Raw genomic sequence first — 23,383 nt, forward strand, 5'->3', positions numbered from 1 at the left:
GTTTTGGTTTAAAAACATGTTTGAGTTTTGTTTTAATGTTCTACCGAATCTTTTGTTGCACTTCCATGCAGAAATGAAAGTGAAGCTTAGAATATACACAAGGGATTAGGGAGGTAAATGGTTAACTGGTAGGTCTGGAGCAACTCCTGGGACCCACTGCAGGCAGGGACTGGTCTGGCTCTGGCTCAGTCCAGTGCCCGCAACACAGGTTACAGGCTGGCTTTCCGGGAGCAGGACAACCCACTCCTGGGACACCGGCTCCAGAGCTTTGCGCTCTACAGTAGTGTGTGTAATCATTTAACCGCTAGGATTTTAAGTGATTACGCAGTTACATTTTTAAATGATTTTTCACATTATACATAGGATATTAATTTTTTGAACCATGGTAGTAGCCAAAGTCCCAATCAGGCTCTTGGCATCATTATAGTAAGCACTGTACAAACAGAATGAAAGCAGAAACAGTTTGCAGTCTCGCTTAAGGCAAGCAACACCAAGCATATGTGACAAACAACGGAAAGATTCGAGATGCTAAGGGGAGGATAAAAGTAAAAATACCATTTCACAGGCTAGTACAACATCATGAGGTCAAAACATGTCATGTTTTTATTTTATATATAATTAAAATATACAGCAATCCACAATTAAAAAGGTACAAGCCATTCATCTCAGGTGTCTAGTTGTCCTCCTCTGTTCTCCTCTATATCTGTATAGAGCACCCATTAATGATTTTCTGATTTACACCCATGTACAAAGAGCAAATTAAACCTCCTTAATGACTGAAATAATTATCCAACATTTAAAGATTCGTTTTCAAAAATTCCTATTATGGACTGGATCTTGTTCCCTCAGAAGGTGCCGAGTAAAAGGAAAACAGACAGTGGTTGTGAGGAAAAGAAATCAGCAAGTAGATGTTCACACAATGGTGCAAACAGCAGCTGCTATGGGCAAGGGAAAAAGTACTGGGTACAGCATAACTGAAGCAGTGAAGCACACAGATCCGTTGGCCAGGGTACTTCACTGTCCCTCAATCATTTAGATCAGGGCTACTCAACACGCGGCCCGCAGGTGGGAGCCAAAACAAAAAAGTAGTCAATATAATATAAGTTTTAGTAGTTAAATTCCTGCACTGTCATTGCTCATTAAAAGTGCTGTCATATGGGTGGAAATCGGGTAAATGTTGCATTTTATTAATATCAGCAGAACTGACCTAAACAGAGCCTGCGTGTTGTGTAGTCTTGCCTTAATGTTTGTAATCAGGCCCGTCAGTGTGAAAGAAGGTATTTGCATATATATGCAACCACACTTAAGTTACAGTCCTTGGCATGTGCTATGAGTATCAGTGTGGCCCCTAGGGCTTCCAAAGTTGAGTAGCCCTGATTTAGATTTTGGTGTGCTGGGGCACAGGGTCACACCACAGCACACACGGGGGGATAGCATTCTCATTATGACAATGTCTACACTTGCGGCAGTGTGTAGAACACAGGCAACGCACATATAGCCACAGAGAAAGACAGGCTGCGTTCACACTTGTTACTGATGAGCATAGCTCAGGAGAGCCGACATCCTACATGGACTGCGAGGCAAGGTGAGGGGGCTGGCACCACGCTTCCATAGGGGGTGGGACCTCTGGCAGAAGGGGCAGGGCCAGAAGCAGCCAGCCCATCACACTGCACACACCATGTGGTGCCCTGCTCCCCCTCCCCTGCACCCCTGAGAGCCACACAGAGCATGCTGGGTTCTAACCGCTGCCACTGTAGCAACAGCAGTGGCTGGGAACCCCAGGCCACTTTGAACCACTGAGCAACTGGGGCAACTGCCTCCTCCGCCCCCTCTGCTCTGCTCTGCTCGGCAGGCCTGATGTAACGACACACACAGAGCAATGACAAGTTCAAGGAGCAAGGAGCGTTTCAGCAGTGGGGAGGCAGACATGCTACAATTAGCAGCATAGACCTAGAAAGCACTGCTTGGCCATGCAGGCTATATACCTGGGAATTCATGCACACAGGACACTTGATTAACCTAACCCATGCCTCTCCGTCTACACTGCTAACCTTATGCTAGCTGGGCATGCACGGTCTATGTTCTACATGCTGCCATAAGTATAGAAGTAACCCTCTGTGAACAACTCTCTACTATCTGTGTCCTCTTATAGTGCAAATAAGGAGGTTTCTCTACTTTGGGGTTTTGATAACCCCTATGTGTTCTGGGGCAGAGGGCTGGAATTGGGAGAACAGGCTTTACCCCAGGATCAGAAAACAATATAGTAGTGCACATAGGTGGTTCCTCTGCTATTCAAAATATACACAAAGACACAGCAGAAGTGTTTAAAAATGCCTGTGTCAATTTCAGTGCTAATGTAATTTTCCAGCAGAGGCCCAGTCTGTAGATACATCTGACTGAAGAATCTGCTTTGAATCTCTGATTTTCAGTGCTGCATAGTGGAAAAAAACATCTACTCTGTGTCATCCTATTGCAAAAGGTAGCAGCTTCCTTATTTTGATTGTTTTTATCATGTTTAATATGTTTGTTATTTTAAAAGTTATTCTTCTTTCTAATTAGATCTAGAAATTAATATCTTATAAACATCTGATGAAGTGGGTCTTTGCCCACAAAAGCTTATGCCCCAATAAATCTGTTAGTCTATAAGGTACCACAGGACTTCTCATTGTTTATGCAGATTCAGACTAACACAGCTACCCCTATGATACCTATAATTATTAATTATTATTAAGTTGCATACCGGGGAATTGCATACATACCTCAGATGACACTGGAGGTTTTCTGTAAATGTTTCTATATATTAATCTCAATGTTAAGAGAGGCTTCTTCTGCATTTTAGACCCAATTCACTAAGAATAAAATACATTTTCATTTTTGTCTCAAAGCCAAGAGCCAACCGCACTTGTTACTGAAGCTAGGAATTACTAAGTGGTCAACTAACCTTAGAAGATTTCCTTCGACTTCTTCTTGTCCAAACCACCACCAGTTTATCTGGCTGCCTGTTGAAGAACACACACACACACAAAATTTAATTCACAGTAAAACCATTAAATAGTTAACCATAAAGATTACACCCTCAGTGAACAAACTATATTTTCTGTATAACGTTATATTAAAAGCACTCTCAAATTTAGTCATTTAACAGGCAAAATAATGTTGTGTTTACTGCAATCAGTACAGCAATATCAACCCTCATAATCTGCTCTCACTGTACAGACAACTGCTGAAGGCAAACCAGACTAGAGTAGAGAACTGCTTTGTAGATCAAAAAACAGGGTTCTGTCCACAGTTTGCTTTTCAAAATCTGTCTTTATTAAATGCAGCCCTTGAAAAAAATCAGCACACAAAATAAACACAAGTACAAAATCCAGTTGGACTCCTAATCAGTTGGTTTTATATATATTAGTCATGTAAGAGTGTAAGCTACTAACCGTTTAATCTATAAGCAGATGCTTATCGGTTAATTGTGTCGGCTACACTCGGCCTCCTGGGGAAGCGGCTTCACTGTAGCAGGGCAGTGAAGCCTCCTCCCCAGGAGCTGGGCGAACAAGGGTTGCTGTCTCCGGGGAGGCTAAGCTTTATCCTATAGAGTCCACAGCATGGATAACCCTGTAACTGGGTGATCAACTTTTAATGACCTGTAAACAGCCCTGACTGCCCTGTAAGTCCAGGGGAAATGGGACTGGTAAGACATTTGACCATACAACCTGCTACTAGAATTCCAGTATGACCAGGTCATTTTCCATGGAAGGGAGGATGAAGAACAAAGGATTCCCGCCCAGGGAAAAGTCTATTAAAGCAATGGGAAGCAATCAGTCCCTTTGTCTTCAGCTCCCTAGGAAACAAAGATAACTGGAGACCCAAGTCAGAGTAAAAGATTATCTTTGACTCAACGGTTGCCTGAAATAAGAACAGTTTTAGGATCAGAGACTGTCTGCAAGAAGTTTTAGTGAATCAGAACTAGCTATGTGTTTTCTTTTCACTTCAATTCTGTAACTTCCTTTATCTGCCTCTTTGCACTTTCAACCACTTAAATCCTACTGTTTGTATATAATAAAACCACTTGTTTACTACCAAGCCCAGTGTAAATAATTGTTACCTGGGGGGAACAATCAGTGTTCACATCTTCCTTTCATTGATAAAGGGGGCTTACCCGAACGAGCTTTCTTTGTGTAAAACTTTTACTCAGAGAAAGACTGATTTATTTGGGGTTTTGATCCCATTTGGGGGTTAGGTGCTGTGCACTAGAATGGCATTCTCCCAGAGCTCAAGTGGTTCAGTATCTGCATTGCTCTGCAAGGGAAGGAGCATAGCTACACCAGCTCTGGTCCAGCAGAACAGGATAGTGGAAAGTCCCAGAGAACACACACACAGAATTTCTGGAGAATTATCCATAATGACTGCAAAATCTCTCTCTTGAGTAGCAACCGTTAATTTAGATGCCCTCATTTTCTATGTATATTGGATGCATTTCTTTATATTTACCAACACCGGATTTCATCAGCCATTTTGTTACCCAGTTTCATGAGATACTTTTGTATTTTTTACTCTTTTGCTTTAGAATTAACTATCTTGAGTAATTTTGCATCATCTGAAAATTTTGCCAACTCACTAGTACTAGAATTCTAGTATATCTTTTATTGCCAGATCATTTATGAATAGGTTAAACCATGGGTTCCCAAACTGGGGGGGCGTACTCCCCTGGGGGGGGGCGTGAAGAAATTCCAGGGAGGGCACGAGGCGACCCAGCCACACACACACACACACACACACACACACACACACACACACCCCACCCCAAGTTTTGCTGCTATGTTTTTGGGAGGGGGACATGAGGGTTTCTCAAAAATCAAAAAGGGGGGCATAATGCTGAAAAGTTTGGGAACCACTGGGTTAAACAGTACTGGTGCCAATACAAATCCTGGGGGAAACCACTATTTTCCTCTCCCCATTCTGAAAACTGATAATTTATTCTGACTCATTGTTTTCTATCTTTTAACTCATTACTGATCTATGAGAAGGACCTTCCCTCTTATCCCATGACTGCTTACTTTGCTTAATGCTAGAAATGTAGCCGTGTTAGTCTGGGGTAGCTGAAGCAAAATGCAGGACAATGTAGCACTTTAAAGACTAACAAGATGGTTTATTAGATGATGAGATTTCGTGGGTCAGACCCACTTCCTCAGATCAAATAGTGGAAGAAAATAGTCACAACCATATATACCAAAGGATACAATTAAAAAAATGAACAAATATGAAAAGGACAAATCACATTTCAGAACAGGAGGGGGATGCGGGGGGAGGGGAGGAAGGAAAGTAAGAGCTAATGGTATTAGAAGTGATAATTGGGGAAGCTATCTTGGTAATGGGTAAGATAGTTTGAGTGTTTGTTCTTTCCTTCCCGGAGAGTGTCGAATTTTAACATGAATGACAGTTCAGAGGATTCCCTTTCAAGTGCAGATGTAAAAGGTCTTTGTAGCAGAATGCAGGTGGTTAAGTCATTGAGAGAGTGTCCTTTCTGGTTAAAATGGCAAGAAACTGTTTTTTCTCTGTGATCTTGTCTGATATCTGAAGCTTCTGGTCTCCGTCAGTGGGATTAGAGCAGATGCGGTTGTATCGAAGGGCTTGGTCTACAGAAAACCCACCGACTCATACAGTTACCTACATGCTTCCAGCTCCCATCCAGAACACACCACACGATCCATCGTCTATAGCCAAACTATCTTACCCATTACCAAGACAGCTTCCCCAATTATCACCTCTAATACCATTAGCTCACAGACATCCCACTCTCCCCACCTCTAATATCATCAATTCACAGACACTTACCTTCCTTCCTTCCTTTCCCCCTCTCCCCCCGCATCTCCCTCCTGTTCTGAAATGTGATTTGTCCTTTTCATATGTGTTCACTTTTTTTTAATTGTATCCTTTGGTATATATGGTTGTGACTATTTTCTTCCACTATTTGATCTGAGGAAGTGGGTCTGGCCCACGAAATCTCATCATCTAATAAACCATCTTGTTAGTCTTTAAAGTGCTACATTGTCCTGCATTTTACTTTGCTTAAGAGTCTCTGGAGAATGACCTTGTCAACAGCTTTCTGAAAATCTCAGTAATCTACATCCACTGGGTCACCTTTGTCCACATGTTTGTTAGCGCCCTCAAAGAATGCTAATGAACTAGTGAAGCATGTTTACAAAAGCTAGTTATCTGATGAAACAATAAAGAACACTATTTTCAACCAATTTGCCTTGTTCTTAAGTCAAACTTACTGGCCCACAATTGCCAAGATTATCTCTGGAACCTCTTTTTAAAAAATTGGCTTTTCATTAGTTATACTCAAGTCGTCTGGTACAAAACCTGATTTAAGTGAGAGCTTACACACCACACTTAGTTGTTCCGCAATTTCATATTACAGTTCCTTCAGAACGCTTGGTGATTATGATCCGGTCCTGGTGACTAATTACCGTTAAATGTATCCGTGTGTTCCAAAACCTCTTCTACTGACCTGTTAATCTGGCACATTTCCTCAGATATGTTACTTATAAAGAATAGCACAGGTGTGGGGCTCTCCCTCCCAGCCTCTTCAGCAAAGAATTCATTTAACTTTGCCACTAGGAATTTACATTTAAATCCCACTAGGGACAAAACACAGCTAACGCTGGCTTCTCCCTTTTGTTGTCAGATCAGAATCTGGCCCTCACTCTCTATCCCCATTGAACCCTCTTGCTTTACAGCAAGGGTGGGGAACCTTTTTTGGGTTGGGGCCAATGACCCACAGAAAAATCAGTCGGGGACTGCACACAAGTGAGAAACCAAAAAATAAATTAATAAATAAAATCCCACCCCTCACCAGCATGGACTCTCCAATGCTGGGGGGGAGGGGGAGAGAAGCCCCAAGCCTTAGGGGCCGGATCGAGGAAAGCTGGAGACTGCATCCAGCCCTCGAACTTTAGGTTTCCCACTCATGCTTTACAGAGTCCCTCTGAGCTTATAAATTGGTGTAAAGTGATAAACGAAACAAACCACTCAAGATTCATTTCTCAGATTCTAAATTTCTGTCCCCTTTGGGGAACAGAGATAATTGGCCGGCATGCCCTTCAGTTTACTCTAAAATCTTGTTTGGTGGCAGAGACAGCCTGTTCCATGCTGAAAACTCCTTGCTCATTCTCTAGTAAGCACATTATGCTCTCATTCGCCTGCATAAGTCCCATTAATGCTAATGGAAATTGTGTGTGCATCATTAGAAGCAAATATACTTCTAAGTGATTTCCTTGATTCAATCCAGGAATCCAATCCCATGTCTAAAAAAAGCTCTTATTTCACTTTGCACATTTCAAAAAATAGCTTGCGAGACAAATCCAACTTAACCTTAATAGGCCCAATCTTGAGCAAGTCTCTGGGGGGCCAAGTTGTGCCCAAGGCAGCAGAAATGCTTTTTCTGCAGTGCTGGTGGTCAAAAGAGAGAAGACCCCACACAGAGGCACTCTGCACACCCAGGTACTCCACCAAATGTGAACTACACAATGGGAGAAAGCATGAGAGGGCTAACAAGTACAGCAAAGATCCACGCTGTTCTCCCTTTCCACCAAAAAAGGCACAGCGGCTAAGCAGCAGACCACTTCCACTAATCCCTCTCAGCCTAATCTAAGCATGAGTTGGCAGCATAGCCCCAGGAAGGAATAGCCTCTGCTATGCTGTTAAGTCACAGCTCCCTGAAAATAGCCCTTTCGCTTATAGAAAAAAATTATACAATACTAGAATTGGAAAGGACCTCAAGAAGTCTTCAAGTCCAGTCTCCTGCATTCATGGCAGGACCAAGAACAATCTAGAACAGTGGTCTCCAACCTTTTTACACCCAAGATCACTTTTTAAATCTCAGAACAGGCGAAGATCTACCGCCCCCCGCCCCTTCCTTGAAGCTCCGCCCTCTCTATTCTCCTCCTGTCCATCACTTGCTATCCCCAGCCCTTACTTACACACTCTGATAAACAGTTTATTTTTAAATTATGCGAAACGTACAATTAAAATCACGTGTTTATACAGGCAGTCCCCAAGTTACGCGGATCCGACTTATGTCGGATCCGCAATTACGAACGGGGATTTTCTCACCCCGGAGGACTGGAGCGGCGGGACGCCAGGTCCCGCCGCCCGCCTCCTCTGGGGCGAGAAAAGCTGCTCCCCGTCTCCCTGGTCTTTTGGGGGAGCCAGCGGACCAGGGAGACGGGGAGCAAAGCGGCGGAGGACCCGGGCCGGACCCGCGGCGCTGATCTGGAAGCGCCGCGGTCCGGCCCCGGGTCCTCCGCCGCTTTGCTCAGCGTCTCCCTGGTCTGCTGGGGGGAGACGTAGCTAGTGCCCCCCCCCAGCAGACCAGGGAGACGTGGAGCAAAGCCCGGGGCCTGTGGTAGAGCAGGTGGGGTGCTGCCGGTTGGTCCCGCAGCACCGCTCCTTGGCGCTACTGGACCAACCCGGCAGCACCCCAGCTGCTCTGCCCCAGGAGTCCTGATTCAGCCGCTGCTGATCAGTTTCAGCAGCGGCTGAATCAGGACGCCTGGGGCAGAGCAGCTGGGGTGCTGCTGGGTTGGTCCAGTAGCGCCGAGGAGCGGCCGCGCTACTGGACCAACCCAGCAGCACCCGAGCTGCTCTGCCCCAGGCGTCCCCAAGTCAGCCGCTGCTGAAACTGACCAGTGGCTGACTACAGGAAGCCCGAGGCAGAGTTGCTCTGCCCCGGGGCTTCCTGGAATCAGCTGCTGATCAGTTTCAGCAGCAGCTGACTTGGGGACGCCTGGGTTTCTTAAGTTGAATCTGTATGTAAGTCAGAACTGGCGTCCAGATTCAGCCGCTGTTGAAACTGATCAGTTTCAGCAGCGGCTGAATCTGGACGCCAGTTCCGACTTACATACAGATTCAACTTAAGAACAAACCTACAGTCCCTATCTTGTACGTAACCCGGGGACTGCCTGTAGTTATGAAATAAATGGTGTTTTTTATTCATGCTATTTAAATCTAAAATGAAGCATTTATAATCATACATTTTGTGGGGACAGAGTACTGCGGCTGGGGGCAGGGCAGAGGACAGGGTGCTGGGAGGGCAGAGGACAGGGTGCCAGTGGGGACAGGGTTCTGCAGCAGGAGACAGAGTGCCAGTGGAGACAGAGTTCGGGGAGTGGGGACGGGAATGGAGACAGAGTTCTGTAGCTGGGGACAAGAGAGTGGGGACAGAGTTCGGGGACAGGGGACAGGAATGGGGACCGAGTTCCGTGGCTGGGGGCAGGAGTGGGGACAGCATTCTGTAGCTGGGGACAGGGGACAGCGTTCTGTGATTCAGGAGTGGGGGCTGGGGAGTGGGGTGCCAGTGGAGGCAGAGAGCCTCCTGCATCTCCTTCCTCCCAGCATTCTCCCCCCCCCCCGGGAAACCAGCGCACGCCTGCCCCAGGGCCAACCCCCCCCCCCCCGCGCAGGGAAGCCCCGCGCGCGCGCGCCTCCTCAAAGGCCACCCTTCCCTCCCCTGAAGGGAAGCCCTGCGTGCACCTGCCCAGGGAGCCGACCCTCCCACCCGCGCAGGGAAGCCGCGCGCCTGCCCCGGGGCCAGCACCCCCTCCCATGCAGGGAAGCCTCGCGCGCGTGCGTGCCTGCCCCGAAGCCAACTCCTTCACCCCCTTCCCCCGTGCAGGAAAGCCGCGCGTGCACGTCTGCCCCATGGGGCCGACACCCCTCCCCCCGCGCAGGGAAGGCCCGCGCGCGCTTGTCCCCGCGCCAACCCCCACCGGCGGGAAGCCCCGCGCGAACACCTGCCCCGGGGCCAACCCCCTACGCGCCTCCCACGGGGCTGACTCACCCCTCCTGTGCGGTGCAGGGGGCCGGCAGAGCAGCTAGCGCACTTCTGGCATTGCTGGAAGTAGAAGTGGCGCTAAGCTGGGGAACTTCTGAAGCCGACACTACCTCTTGAGGTAAGTAGTGGGGCTTCTGGGGGGTGGGAGGGAAATGAGGGCGGGGCGGACAGGACGCCTCGCGAGCTACTCGTCGAGGCCTTGAGATCGACCAGTAGCTCGCGATCAACCTGTTGGTGACCACGGATCTAGAAAGTGCTACTCAATTTTGTAAGCCCTGGGGGTGACAATGATACTCACAGCACATGCCGAGGGCTGGAACTTAAGTGTGGTTGCATATACATGCAAATCTATATGCAAATAGCTTCTTTCACACTGATAGGCCAGATTACAAACATTAAGGCAAGACTACACAACACGCAGGCCCTGTTTAAGTCAGTTCTGCTGATATTAATAAAATGCAACATTTACCCAATTTCCACCCATATGACAGCACTTTTAATGAGCAATGACAGTCCAGGAATTTAACTACTAAAATGCGCATCAAAAGAAGACCATTACATTGACTACATATTTTTATGGGGCTCCCACCCATTGGCCGCGTGTCGAGCCCTGCGTAAACCCATCCTACACCGCACGAGGCCCACAGGCTGCGTGTTGAGTAGCCCTGATCTTGTTTATCCCTGACAGAGATGTTTGCTTAACCTAGGGATGTAAAATCCCATTTAATCAGTTAACCAGTTTAACGTTATATTTAACCAGTTAACCAATTAAACCGGGACAGGCGGGGGCTGCCCAGCAAGGCTGGAGTTCCCCTGTCTGCGGCGTGCTGCTCTGACCTGGTTGGGCCCGCCACAGACGAGAGCTGCTCTGGCCAGGCTGGAGCCTCCCTTTCCCCTCCCCCACTCCCCACCAATTAACCATAATCAGTAAGCATCACTTGGCAAGAGTGATGCTTACCGGTTAATCAGTTAACCATTCACATCCCTAGTCTAACTTGCTCTTAAAAATCTCCAATGATGGAGATTCCACAATCTCCCTAGGCCAGTGGTCCCCAATGCGGTGCCAGCGGGCGCTTTGACGCCCGCTGGAGTATTTGTGTGCGCCTGCTGAGTGACCAGGGCCAACCCAAGCCATTCTTGCGCCCCGGGCCCCTGGCGCATGCGCAGTCCCACCCCCAGGTTCCCAGCAGCCCCAAAAGGTTGGGGACCACTGCCCTCGGCAGTGCCCTCGGCAACCACCCTGACAGTTAGGAAGCTTTTCCTAATGTCCAACGTAAGCCTCCCATGCTACAATTTAAACCCATTGCTTCTTGTCTTGTCTTCAGAGGTTAAGGAGAATAGTTTTTCCTCCATCGTCCCTGTATCAGCCTCTTAGGTACTTGAAAACTGATATCACTTAGCTTAGAGATGTGAACAGGTAATGGGTGATGATTACCGGGTAACTGCTAAACCGTTATGCAGGAGCAGCCCTGTGCAGCTGCCGACTCCCAGCCAGCATGGGCTGGGAGCCAGCCAGCATCCTCCCTCCCCCGCTGCTCCTTCCAGCCTCGCATGAGGCTGCCAACTCCTAGCGCAAGAGCGCTGGGAACCAACAGACCAGCATGAGGCTGGAAGCAGCTGGGCTGAAGCAACCGCTGCTCACTGCACAGGGGCTGCTCCAGGCCATCCCTGTTTTATCAGTTAACCAGTTAAACTTAAGGTTTAACCAGCTGACTAATAAAATGTGATTTTACATTCCTAACTTAGCTTTGCTCCTTGCATCAGGAGCATCCTCGTTTTCACAGCCCCAATTTTTTAGCATGGGTCAAAAAAAAAAAAAAACAATCTGAAAAGTGGGTTAAATACAAAAAGAGAAAGAAGAAACACATTCTACAGGTAATGCCGTCACTTAAATGTTTTCACCATATAGTAACAGAGTAGATCTCCAGGGCTTATCAGTAACCCACTTCCAGCAAACGTTACACACATTTGCTCTCACGCGCTCTCTGAAAATACATTCATCCTTTTGCACTAATATTCAAATATTACAGGTTTGCCCAGCGGCATGGGGGAAGATTGTTAAAGTCATATTTCCCATTCAAAATCTCTTGTGTTTACAGTCACCAGATTTTCAAAGGAAAAACCAGGACACCTGTCATGGCAGCACAAAGAGGATGGAGCCCAGACAGGCACGCACAGGGGAGTAGGCAACTGGGTGAGGGAGAGGGGGAAATTGTGCCTGCCTTTCTTCAGCTGAGCATCACCACCTCCACATCTTCCTCATTACACATTGGATTTGACTACTCAAGGCAGCAAGGGAGGGGGAGAGAAAAGGAACGGAAGAGTGCTGAGAGCTTGAAGAATCATGTGTAGAGGATGCTGGTTTGGGAGGCCTCACGTGGCCCCGCCTGGTTCAAAAAATCCTGGGCAAAACACTGCTTTTGTAAACCCGACAGAAATATTGTAACTAGCCAGAAAAACCTGAATATTCCTGTTTGTCAGAGAGACATGGTCACTACTATCACTGAAGCAGGAACTCTTCCAGCAGCATGTTTATAGGCACATGGTGCCGTGATGCTGAGTGCATAAAGTGTGTGCGTGAGAGGGGAAGGAGAAAGAGGAGGGCTCTCAACAGAAATTAAGATGGCCTCTCCACCTCCAAGAACAATGCAGAATTTCACTGGGGCTAAGTCTACATTAGGGGTTTTTTGCAGAAGAGGCAATTCAAATGAAGCGCTCATTAACATTTTCTTGCACTTCACTTGCATAATTTCTTCCGATGCTTTTCGCGCAAGAGGTTTTTGAGCAAAAACAAGCAGTGCAGACTAATCCATTTTGCGCAAAAAAAAACCCTTTTGTGCAAGATCTGTATGCCTCCTTTTTTGAGGCATAATGATCTTGTGCAAAAGGGCTTTTTTGCGCAAAATGGATTCGTGTACACTGCTAGTTTTTGTGCAAAAATCTGTTGGGCATAAAGCATCAGAAGAGATTATGCACGTGAAGTGCAAGAAAATGATAATGAGCACTGCATCTGCATTGCCTCTTCTACAAAAAAAAAAAAAAAATAGCGTAGACATAGCCTGGGTGTTTTAAGAGCTTGACTACACTTGAAAGTTATTTCAAATAATGTTCTTCTGTGTTAACTTATCAGGAACAACTGCTCCCAGCATAAGGAATCTGCTCTCTTTAATTACATTGACCTAAGCAACTTCAGTTTTGATTCATTGTACTCCCACCGCAATGCATTTTCTCCACAGCATCCGGGACAGGAATCCCATGGTGCAAGATTCCTCCACTACACACTCTGCATTCTGTGATTCTTCTCACTGCACATTGTGGGATACCTATTAGAAGCCACTGGAATTCTGGGAGTTGGGAGTCAAATGAAAAAAAATCCCACAATTCCTTCTCTTTCGTTACAATATTCACCTGGCTTTTGTAACCCAGCACTAATTTCAAAGTGCAGTCAGGCAGCACTTTGAACACTCCTGATCACTGTAATTCTGACAGTCATTAATAGAAACAGGCTCCTGCAGGGGCATTGGCAGTCATGTAGCCATATGGCTTTGGATAACTTGAGAGATAGCCATGGGGAAGCCCTAGCAATGCAGGCACAAGAATACAGCGCGCGCGCCCCCGCTCCCCCGAAACATGGAGCAGTTTACTCCTGCATGAACTTTCCTGATGCAGTGTGACTGGGTACGCCCTCACTTCTGGACTCAGCCAGAAAGCACAGACTGATGGGACAGAATAGCTCTGCAGACACAAGATGACAAGCTGGGGCAGCGAACATAAAGTCCATCGCCCTACAGATCTGTGCAGAGCTCACCCCAGAGCTGTAGTGGTAGAAAACCTACACCTGAACGTGGAGTAATCCACTCTCCACTTCCAATTGTAGATAACCAGTTTGGTATTCACAGATCAACAGTCAGGCTGATTGTCATGGTAAGGTGTGCTGCTATCAGGAAAGTGTTTTTCCCCAGGTCATAGAGCCAGGTAATGCACAGGAAGTTGTTGACCGGTTTTCACAGTTGCAGGTCCCAAATTGTATTGGGGCCATTGATGGGACACGTGTGACCATTCTTTGCTCCCCGTAACAAGACTAGGAGTTCCTCAACAGAAAAGTGATAGAAATGTAGCCGTGTTAGTCTGGTGTAGCTGAAACAAAAAACAGGACTACGTAGCACTTTAAAGACTAACAAGATGGTTTATTAGGTGATGAGCTTTCGTGGGCCAGACCCCTTCCTCTTTATTGACCCTTAGTTCAAATAGTTTGATCTGAAGAAGTGGGTCTGGCCCATGAAAGCTCATCACCTAATAAACCATCTTGTTAGTCTTTAAAGTGCTACATAGTCCTGTTTTTTGTTTCAACAGAAAAGGATATTTCTCCATTGTGCTGCAAGGCCTGGCTGACCACCATGGATGGTTCACCACTATCAACATGGGGTGGTTAGAATCCATCTATAATGCCAGGATTTTTAGAAACACTGTCTTCTGCTCTGCAATGAAAAACCCTGAAGTTTTGCTCCCACTATGTACATTAATGATGTTGTAATTCCTCCTGTCAGGACACCAACTAGCCCTTTGCTTCCCTGTCTTACGAAGGCTTTTACTGGACACTTGGCTAGGGAAAAGTAGTCATTTAAACTATTCTCTGGGTAACTCAAATGAGAACAGAATGTGCATTTGGAAGATGGAAAGTCAGGTGGAGATGCTTCATGACAAGTCTGGAAGTTACTGAACACTGCTTCATACAATAGCTGCGTAGGATATTATACCCAACCTCTGTGGCAGCAAAGGAGAGCAGGGCGTGAGGAGAAGGTGAACAGATTTAAAACATGTTATGAATACCTAAGAAGGCAGCCTCTCTCTCTTTCTCTAGAGATTTGCCAAGAGTTCAGCCACTGACAACGCATGTGCTATGGCGGTTAAAGGATGTCAGGTGCTAGAAAGGATGGGGGAGGAGGACAGAAAAATAGCACAAGCAGTCATTGTCCCAATTCTAATCTTCATGACAATGAAGATAAAATGTTGCTTTTTCAGCAATTTAGGAATTCCTTTCCCGCGGGCTCTTCCGTGTTGGGAGAGCCTGTAAATATTAAGACACTTTCCAACTCTCTTCCCCCTTGATATTGGGGCCGAGTACTTGCACTGAGTTGGTGTTGGAGAGGCAGAAGAGGACAATTACATGTGTGCCTCTTCAAGTTACAGATGTTACTCAGAGATGTGTCCCCAAAAGGCACATGACAAGGGACCTTTAGTTCACATCAGTCCAATATGGCAGCACTGCAGCATTATCCTGGAACATAGCTGTTTAAACTGGGATTTGGGGGTCTCTGATACTGTCTTGCCTTGTCATGGTGTGGATTGAAGAGATTCTGGCAGTCCAGAGTGATCTCTTCTTCCTTCAAGTCCGGGGAGGTTCAAGTCTGCAGAGGTGTCCTTGGATCTTTGAAAAAATATGGTTCAGATCCTTCAATTAGGCACAGACCGTGCAAGCTGTCCCGGAGCTAGTTTTGTCCTTGATTCTTTTATAATCCTGCCTTTGTTGCACCAATAGATCTGATCTCAGGAATGAGATGTCTGATTCATTTGTTTGTATATCCTCTCTTGCATCTGACTGATGTTAAGATGAAATGGACGGTTTCCTCTCTCTCACCTCTCCCCAGAGAGAAAGGAAGTGCACAACCTCAATACTAGACTATGCAGAAGCATAGGGCTTAGCTGCTATAACTAGTACATGACTCCAGGTGTGTGAACTAGCCATGAACAGGAATCACAAAATGTCACATCTGGTTACCTGCCAGCATGAAACAGGAGACATCCAGTCAAAAGGATCCAGGGCCAAGAAAAGGCACACAGATACATGGACTCTCCGACTCACGTGGACAGCAAAGCAGGATGCGATAGCATTTGGAGGACTTGCAGAGTCAGCACCGTTTATTTGAAATTGAGACGTGTCCACGTTTTGTTGTAGCAAAATTCATCCTCAGCATCAGTGAACTTGATTCCAAAATGGATCATTTAACTTTAGACAAATCCTATGACGTTTGTTCAGACCCTAAATGGTCAGGGACTGGCAATAGCACACAGGCAGCTCATCTTCCAACACAGATTTGAATAGGGTAGGTTACTAATTACCTTTAATTTTTTAAAATTACCTTATTGTTTGGTGGCCTATATGTAAACAAACAGAAAAACACTGGTGGCCTTGGTCTAATACCTAAGTGAATGCATGGCTATTAGAGCTGTCAATGAATAGCTTTCTATGCCTGCAATTAATTGAAAACAAAATTAACATGTTGTTTTAAACAGAGTTAATTGCATACCTCTGGGTGGGGAGGGAAGCATTAGCTGCAGAGAGACATGACAGTGGCTGGTCAGGCACAGTAGCCCAGTATGCCACCGAAAGACAGGAAGAGGGGAAGAGAGAAGAGGAAGTAGAAGTGGCTCCCATCTGACCACAGTGTGTCCCATTGCCCCTGGATGGCAGGGACTGACCCCCACCAAGCCATTCCCCATTGCTCCTAGCTGGCCCCTTGCTTGGAGGACCAACACCTGCCCCAACCCCCACCCTCCAAAAGACCACAGGTTGTAACTTTACTAGCCTTCACAGCTTATTGTAGTTATGCTAAAATTGTACATGTACAGAAGTCAGAAAGTTCAAAGTCATAGCTGGGACACCCTTTTTGTTTATGTAATATGATTATTAACGTACCAAATAGTCAAAGAAAAAAACAAATACAGTAAAACAAGCTAAGAATGCAGACTGAATAAAAAGTGAAAGCATAGATGTCAGTGGTAAACCTATCTATCTACAGTCTAGATTTGCCAAGAGCATGCCCATGTGACGCAATCCACTGTACTGACTCCAAAGAATTATATCGTAGTTACAGTTCATAGCCAATTCAGTTCTTGTTTTTAATATACCGTGCCTCCAAGGACTTTTTGGGAGAACTGCCATGGCAAGGGAATGGACTAAATAATCAGACAGGTGGTCCTCTATATTTTACGTTTAGGGCCCTACCAAATTCACAGTCCATTTGGTCAATGTAACAGCATAGGATTTTAAAAATAATACATTTAATTATTTCAACTATTTAAATCTGAAATATCACAGTGTTGTAATTGTAGCGGTCCTTGCCAAAAATGAGCTACAGGAAGATGCATACCTCAAGCGCGTTTTTGTGCAAGAAAATCTTCAATCAACAGAACAGAGGGCTTTTTCGGTGTAGGTATGTCTCCTTCTAGGAGGCATAACTCCTTTTTGTGCAAGAGTTCTTGCGCAAAAAGGTGTGTGTGGACGCTCAACAGGGGTTTCTTGCGCAAAAAGAGCCTATCACAAAAAGCAGAGGTGCTCTGTTGGCCATTCTGTGAATGGCAATCAGAACTTCCTTGTACAAGAGTGTCCATGCAGCGTGAACACTCTCTTGTGCAAAAGCACATCTGGATGCACTTTTGAGCAAGAAGTTTTTGCGGAAGATCTCGTTCACAAAAAGCTTCTTATGCAAAATCCCTGCAGTGTAGACAAAGCCCAGCTGCCCAGCTCTGAAGGCGGTGCAGAAATAATGGTGGCAATACCACAACCACCCTAAAATAACCTTGTGACCCTCCTACAACTCCCTTTTGGGTCAAGACCCCCAATTTGAAAAATGCTGATCGCCCCTTGGGAAATCTGTAGTACAGTGTATAAGCATGCAAAAGACTAGATTTAAAGTGGGGAGACTAGATTTCAGAGTCTATGACAGATTTTTATGGCCATTAATTTTTATCAGGGCACTATTTAGGTTGTCATGACGGTCAGTGTGTTTAACACCATATATTTGCGGATTAACAGATTTTAAAGAAGAACAATTTACCAGTTTTCTCCTTATAGTGCCCGACTCATACTCAATTGGTTTTAGAATTTTAAGACACTTATGATGAGATAGTTCACAGTTAATCTCAATATCTCTCAAACTACAGATTTTTTTACACCCCAAAGAGAATGTGATAATATATTTATAAGAATTTTTTCTATATGCTTTTTATGATTGTGACAGCATAAGGATTAAATTCACAGTGAAAGATGGACAATTTTATATTAAACATGTTAAATTATCACAATTTGTATGTTATGTATTAGCAAAGAAATTCTGAAATGCATACACTTATTTATTACCATACATCAAATATTGGCTTCCCAATTTAGATAACTTAAAGGTCTTGCTCATCTGAAGGAAGTGCACTTAGTTAAGTAAAGGGAGTTTAACAGAACTTTAAAAAGGAGTTTAATCTAACTGTTTTACAGTGCAATTAAACAGTGAAGACTCATGATTAATTTTTTAATCTCACATTTAATCACGATTATTTTTTTAATTGCTGACCAGTCCCAACGTCTAGATCTAAAAAGATCACCACCAAAACTGGCCCCAACTATTGATCTTGTTTATAGTCTCAGCACAGATTCCAAAGAACTAATGTGGAAACTGAACTAGGGATGTCAATGTGTAGTCAGCTAAATGAGTAGCCGATAAGCCTAAGATTATCAGTTAATCTTGTTGACGACACATTCCCTACCCACCCTCACCGCCTGTGTATCAGAGGCAGCGGGGGGGGGGGGGGGGGGGGGGAGGGGGGGAAGCAGGAGCAGGAGCAGGTGCTGGGGGGCCCCAGCTTAAAAGCCTTAGCACCAGCTCCGTGGTGTCACTTACCCAATAGGCAGCAGTGCCGGGAGAGGGGAAAGAGCGGTGGCAGGGGAAGCTGCTGCGAAGCAGCCTCTATCCATGGCAGGCCCACAGACAGAGGTTGCTCTGCCTTCCCGTGGACAGAGGTTGCTGCCGGGGCCAAGCCTTTGTCCATGGAGGGCCCAGGCTCACCACAGGCAGAAAGTGGAGCAGCCTCTGTCCCGGGAAGTTCCGACCCCCTGCCGGCAGGGACTGTTGCCACCCTGTACTGCTGCTCTGTATCAGAGGCATCAGTGAAGGGCAGCAGGCAGCTGGTCTGTATGGGGAGATGGTTTTTAAACTGACTCCCCTTGTGGACTGGCTCCAGACTGGCAACCCACGCGGCTGCCTCTGATTGAGCTCTGCTACTCTATTGCCCAAACAGTACCTGTTTTGTAACTAAACAGTGAACTGTGTTTCGAAGACTTTTCATCCCTAAAAGAGACCCACATCCAGACCTACTGAGACAGAAAATAGTAGAAGTAATATAAGAACTACAAAGAAATGGTGGTGGGGGTAGAGAAGCTTCTGGAGGAACCATTTCCCCATGAACACACCTCTCCCAAAAAAAACCTCCTTAAATTACGATGAGTTTGGTTTTTTTTAAAAAAAAGGAACTTCCATGCTATGGGCCACAACCTCTCAAATACAGAAATAATTCTCCATACGGTAATTGTTGCACATACATACACAGCCTGTACTGCCCTCCTCTCCTACAACCTGTACATGTGCTTTTTTTTCCCCTGTCAATAAATCTCTGATTAGCCTAAAACAAGGTAAAAGGCTCAATTAATCTTTAATCAATAAATACAGTGTTCACATAGAGGTTTGAGTGCTAGGAAACTATAACGAATTATCCAATTTGCTTTTTATAAAAAAAACATTTTGTAATTTAGATGCTGTATCTCCCTCAAATTATAAAATTAGTTGCCCATTAACCAACACTAAAAAGCAAACAAAACCCTTCCAAGGCATCAGCTGCAAGATTACAGAACCACCGCTGATAAACATTCTTTGTAAACTAAAAGAATTGATCCAACAGTCTGAATAAAATATACTGTAGTGCAAGCTGAACAAACAACAATTTAAAAACTATCAATTATAAAAATATTAATTTCCATGTTTCATGTGCTGCTCAGTCACCTATAAGCCATGTATGCATATAATGTATGCAAATAACTAAACAAACAGCTATTTAACAAGAGACAATATGTTCCAATCAAAGTACAGCACTAATACAGGAGACAACCTGTCAACCTCTAAGACTCTAGGACATGGATTCCCAAACTGGGGGGCGTGAAGAAATTCCAGGGGGGGCACCAGGCAACCCAACCCCCTCCCCCCCCCATCAAGTTTTGCTGCCCTGGTCAGTTCCTTTTTTTGCTCAAAAAGTTTTGCAGTTTGGGAGGGGAGGGGCCTGAGGGTTTTTCAAAAATCAAAAAGGGGGCCTGATGCTGAAAAGTTTGGGAACCACTGCTCTAGGACTTTGGTTCAAATTCAGCTTATAGGAGAAGCTACTACACGTAATTACTATCTTATGACTGTAAGGTGGCTTACATGAAAAGTGTAGGGGTGGTCGCAATCCAGTTCCTGGTAGACATGTGTCAGCAACATACATAAAAACTTTCCATAACTGGCACAGATTAATACTGAGTCAGTCAGGTCAAACTGGCCAGACATGGAGACTCAACTGAGGAGTTGTCATAGGTCATCACAGGCAATCTGCATCAGTTAGCGCTGTTCAAATAAGGGAAGATGCTGGTCGGACAGATTCCAACTCCAGCTGCCCCACCTCCTTTGCCCTGGCTTTCCGGCATCCCTTCACGCTCAATGATCAGAGTTAAGCTGCAGCTTCACTTATCTTTGGGGGTGAGAAAGCATTGCATTTTAATTGTATTGCCATGACTCTAGGCCAGGGATTCCCAAACTTTTTGACATGGGGACCAGTAAATCCATTCACAAGCTTTTGGAGGACCGGTAACATTCATTTGCATATCTGCATTTTTATTAAGCAAATGATGAATATGCAAACAAGTTGGTTTTGGTCCTCCAAAGCCACCAGTGCCAGCTTTAGCAAAGCTTTTGATATGGTCACCCACAATATTCTTGCAAGCAAGTTAAGGGAATGTGGATTGGATAAATGGACTGTAAGATGGATAGAAAGCTGGCTAGACCAGGGTTTCCCAAACTTTTTACTTTAGTTGTAACCCGTTTTTTTTCAGTACTGCCCAAAAATATAAACGCATATTAAAAAAAAAGAATGAAAAATGAATACATTTTCACTTTTTCACCCAGCTGCATCCTCTGCCCAGCCCGGGCCAGGACTTGGGGGACCCGGCACCGCCCGGGCATGCCAGTAGGCGGGAGCAGTTTGGGGGTAGGGTATCTGGCTAGGAGGGAGGGTGCAAGGAAGGGACTTGGGTAGGAGTTGGACCTCCCTGGTCTGGCACCCTCTGGACCTGACTGGTCCCAGAAGAGGGATTTTTTGGACCAGGAAAGGTCATTTCAGGGCTCCTGGTTTCCCCCCTCTTCACTAGGCTTCTTTGCACCTCTATCCCCTGCAACCCAGCTGAGCTGCCCACCCCCACTGGCTCCCTGCACCTCCCCCAAAACCATCCCCCACAATCCAAGGGAGTGCAGCACCGGTTCTCTGCAGCCCCTCACGGCCCAGCTGAGCTGCCCGTCTGTTCCCTATGCCCTCCCCCATTCACCTCAGCCCAGCTGAGCCCTGCACTGGTTCCCTGCATGCCTCCCCCACAGCACAGCTGAGCCCCGTTTCCCTGCACCTCCCCACAAGCCCCACAGAACTGCTGAGCCGAGCTCTGATTTCCTGCTCCTCCCTCCCCTTGAGTCTAGCCCCGGTTCCCGGCACCTCCCTCCTCCTGCAGCTAAACTGAGCTCTGAGCTCCGCACTTCCCCTCCCCCCCCATCCCGTAGCCCAGCCAAGCCCAGCTCAGCCCAGCACCCCGCACCTCTTCACGCAGCCCAGCTGAGCTCTGCTTCCCTGCACCTTCCCCCAAACCGCGCAGACATGCTGAGCCCAGCGCTGATTCCCTGCCCCTTCCTCCTTCCCTCCCCTTGAGTCCAGCACCGGATTCCCAGCACCCCCCTCCTCCTGGCCCAGGTGAGCCCAGCACCCAGCACCTCCCCACCGCAGCTCAGCCCAGCGCCCCCCACCCTCGCCCTGCTCCCGCCTCACTACGCCTTTGCCGGGAGCCCGGAACACCCGACTGCATCCTCAGCAAAGACCGGCCCAGGGCTTGGGGGACCCGGCGCTGCACTCCGGGAGCCGAGAACACGCCGGCAGCCATGCTAAGGCCTGGTACTTTTTTCCCATGGACTGGTACTGGGCCACAAGCCCATAGTCTGGGGAACGCTGCTCTAGGCCAAATAGTTGTTCAGAAACTTGGGTTTTAAAACCATGGACCTTAGTGACAGGCTAAAGCTAAAGCATGCCTAACTAACAACATTAATTGAATGTTCTTGCCTCTTGTTTCACTCCACCCAGAGCCACAGAAGCTCACAAATAAAGGCAGACTGCTAGAATTGGGGAGGGGAGTAGCAGCCACAGGAGACAATGAATGAGGAGACATCAGGGGTAAACAGGTGTGAGAGCCAAGGGACCAGTTATAAGTGGGGAGGGATCCAACTGGGCCCCATATATTATAAAGCCCAAGGCAAACCATGTGTAAGTATCTGCTTATGCAGTTCCATTAAGAACCTGTAGGCTCTGTAGAGAATTTGTGTTTCCACCCTCTGTACATCAAACTTTTTAGTTTTGCAAATGAGAAGTGAAAGATATTTGGCACAAAAGCTTTTCTGAAGAAGGATTTTACAATTTCAGAGTCTGTGACCAAGAACAAAGCTTTGCGACTGCTCTAAGTTCTCTTATTTAAAACCACAGATTAATATTGCATGTATAACTCTAACCCAGCCCTGCTTTTTTCTGTTGACTGGAAGATATGATAATAGCTTTCTCCTTCTCCCCTTAGAGGAACTGTTTTTATAATTTATATATATTACAGACACCCACATCCATCTACGAAACCAGAGCCCTTCAATACTGTTTAATAAAGTAGCAAAAGTACTCTGCAACCTGGATGAACTATGTTGGTTAATCATCATGTTTTAGATTTCAATCAGTAAAAATTGCTATCTAGGTTGTGCAGAATACAAGGTCTTCTATGGATTGATCATTCCAGGAAATATTTGGCATGACGCATTTAGTACAGAACTCTCTAAATATCAGTCATGAAAGATTTGCTTAAAAGGTTTTATCCCCACTGTTTGTCAGCACAAATTGCTGATGTTAATTGTGAAACATACATAATTTTACAACAAGCTTACAGTTTGATAACAGCTGACAACAAGAGTTTAATATTTAGGAACCTGAACATAAGAATGGCCATACTGGGTCAGACCAACAGTCCATCCAGTCCAGTATCCTGTCTGCCAACAGTGGCCAATACCAGATGTCCCAGAGGGAGGGAACACAACAGGAAATCCTCACATGATCCCTCCCCTGTGTCACCCACCTCCAGAGAAATAGAGGCTAGGGACACCATTCCTACCCATCCTGGCTAATAGACATTGATGAACCTAACCTCCATGAATCTAGCTAGCTATTTTTTGAACCCTGTTAAAGTCCTAGCCTTCACCACATCTTCTGGCAAGGAGTTCCACAAGTTGACTGCGCGCTGAGTGAAGAAAAACTTCCTTTTGTTTGTTTTAAACCTGCTGCCTATTCATTTCATTTGGTGACCCCCTCATTCTTATATTGTAGGAATAAGTAAATAACTTTTCCTTATTCGCTTTTTCTACACCAGTCATGATTTTATAGACCTCTACCATATCCCCCCCTCTCCTT

The 23,383-nt window shown here is 46.0% G+C and overlaps 1 protein-coding gene across 11 annotated transcripts in view; it reads right to left on the reverse strand.

Moving 5' to 3' along the window:
* Positions 1 to 23,383, reverse strand: part of EHBP1 (EH domain binding protein 1) — a 341,176-nt gene that overhangs the window by 274,018 nt on the left and 43,775 nt on the right. For all 11 annotated transcript variants that reach the window (XM_075925601.2, XM_075925600.2, XM_075925608.2 and 8 more), the window contains exon 3: positions 2,942 to 2,999. In XM_075925601.2, the coding sequence (XP_075781716.2) occupies positions 2,942 to 2,999 (58 nt within the window). The remainder of the gene's footprint in view (positions 1 to 2,941; positions 3,000 to 23,383) is intronic.

This window comes from Pelodiscus sinensis, chromosome 3 (assembly GCF_052426305.1).
Source record: "Pelodiscus sinensis isolate ZL-2025 chromosome 3, ASM5242630v1, whole genome shotgun sequence".
NCBI lineage: Eukaryota > Metazoa > Chordata > Testudines > Trionychidae > Pelodiscus > Pelodiscus sinensis.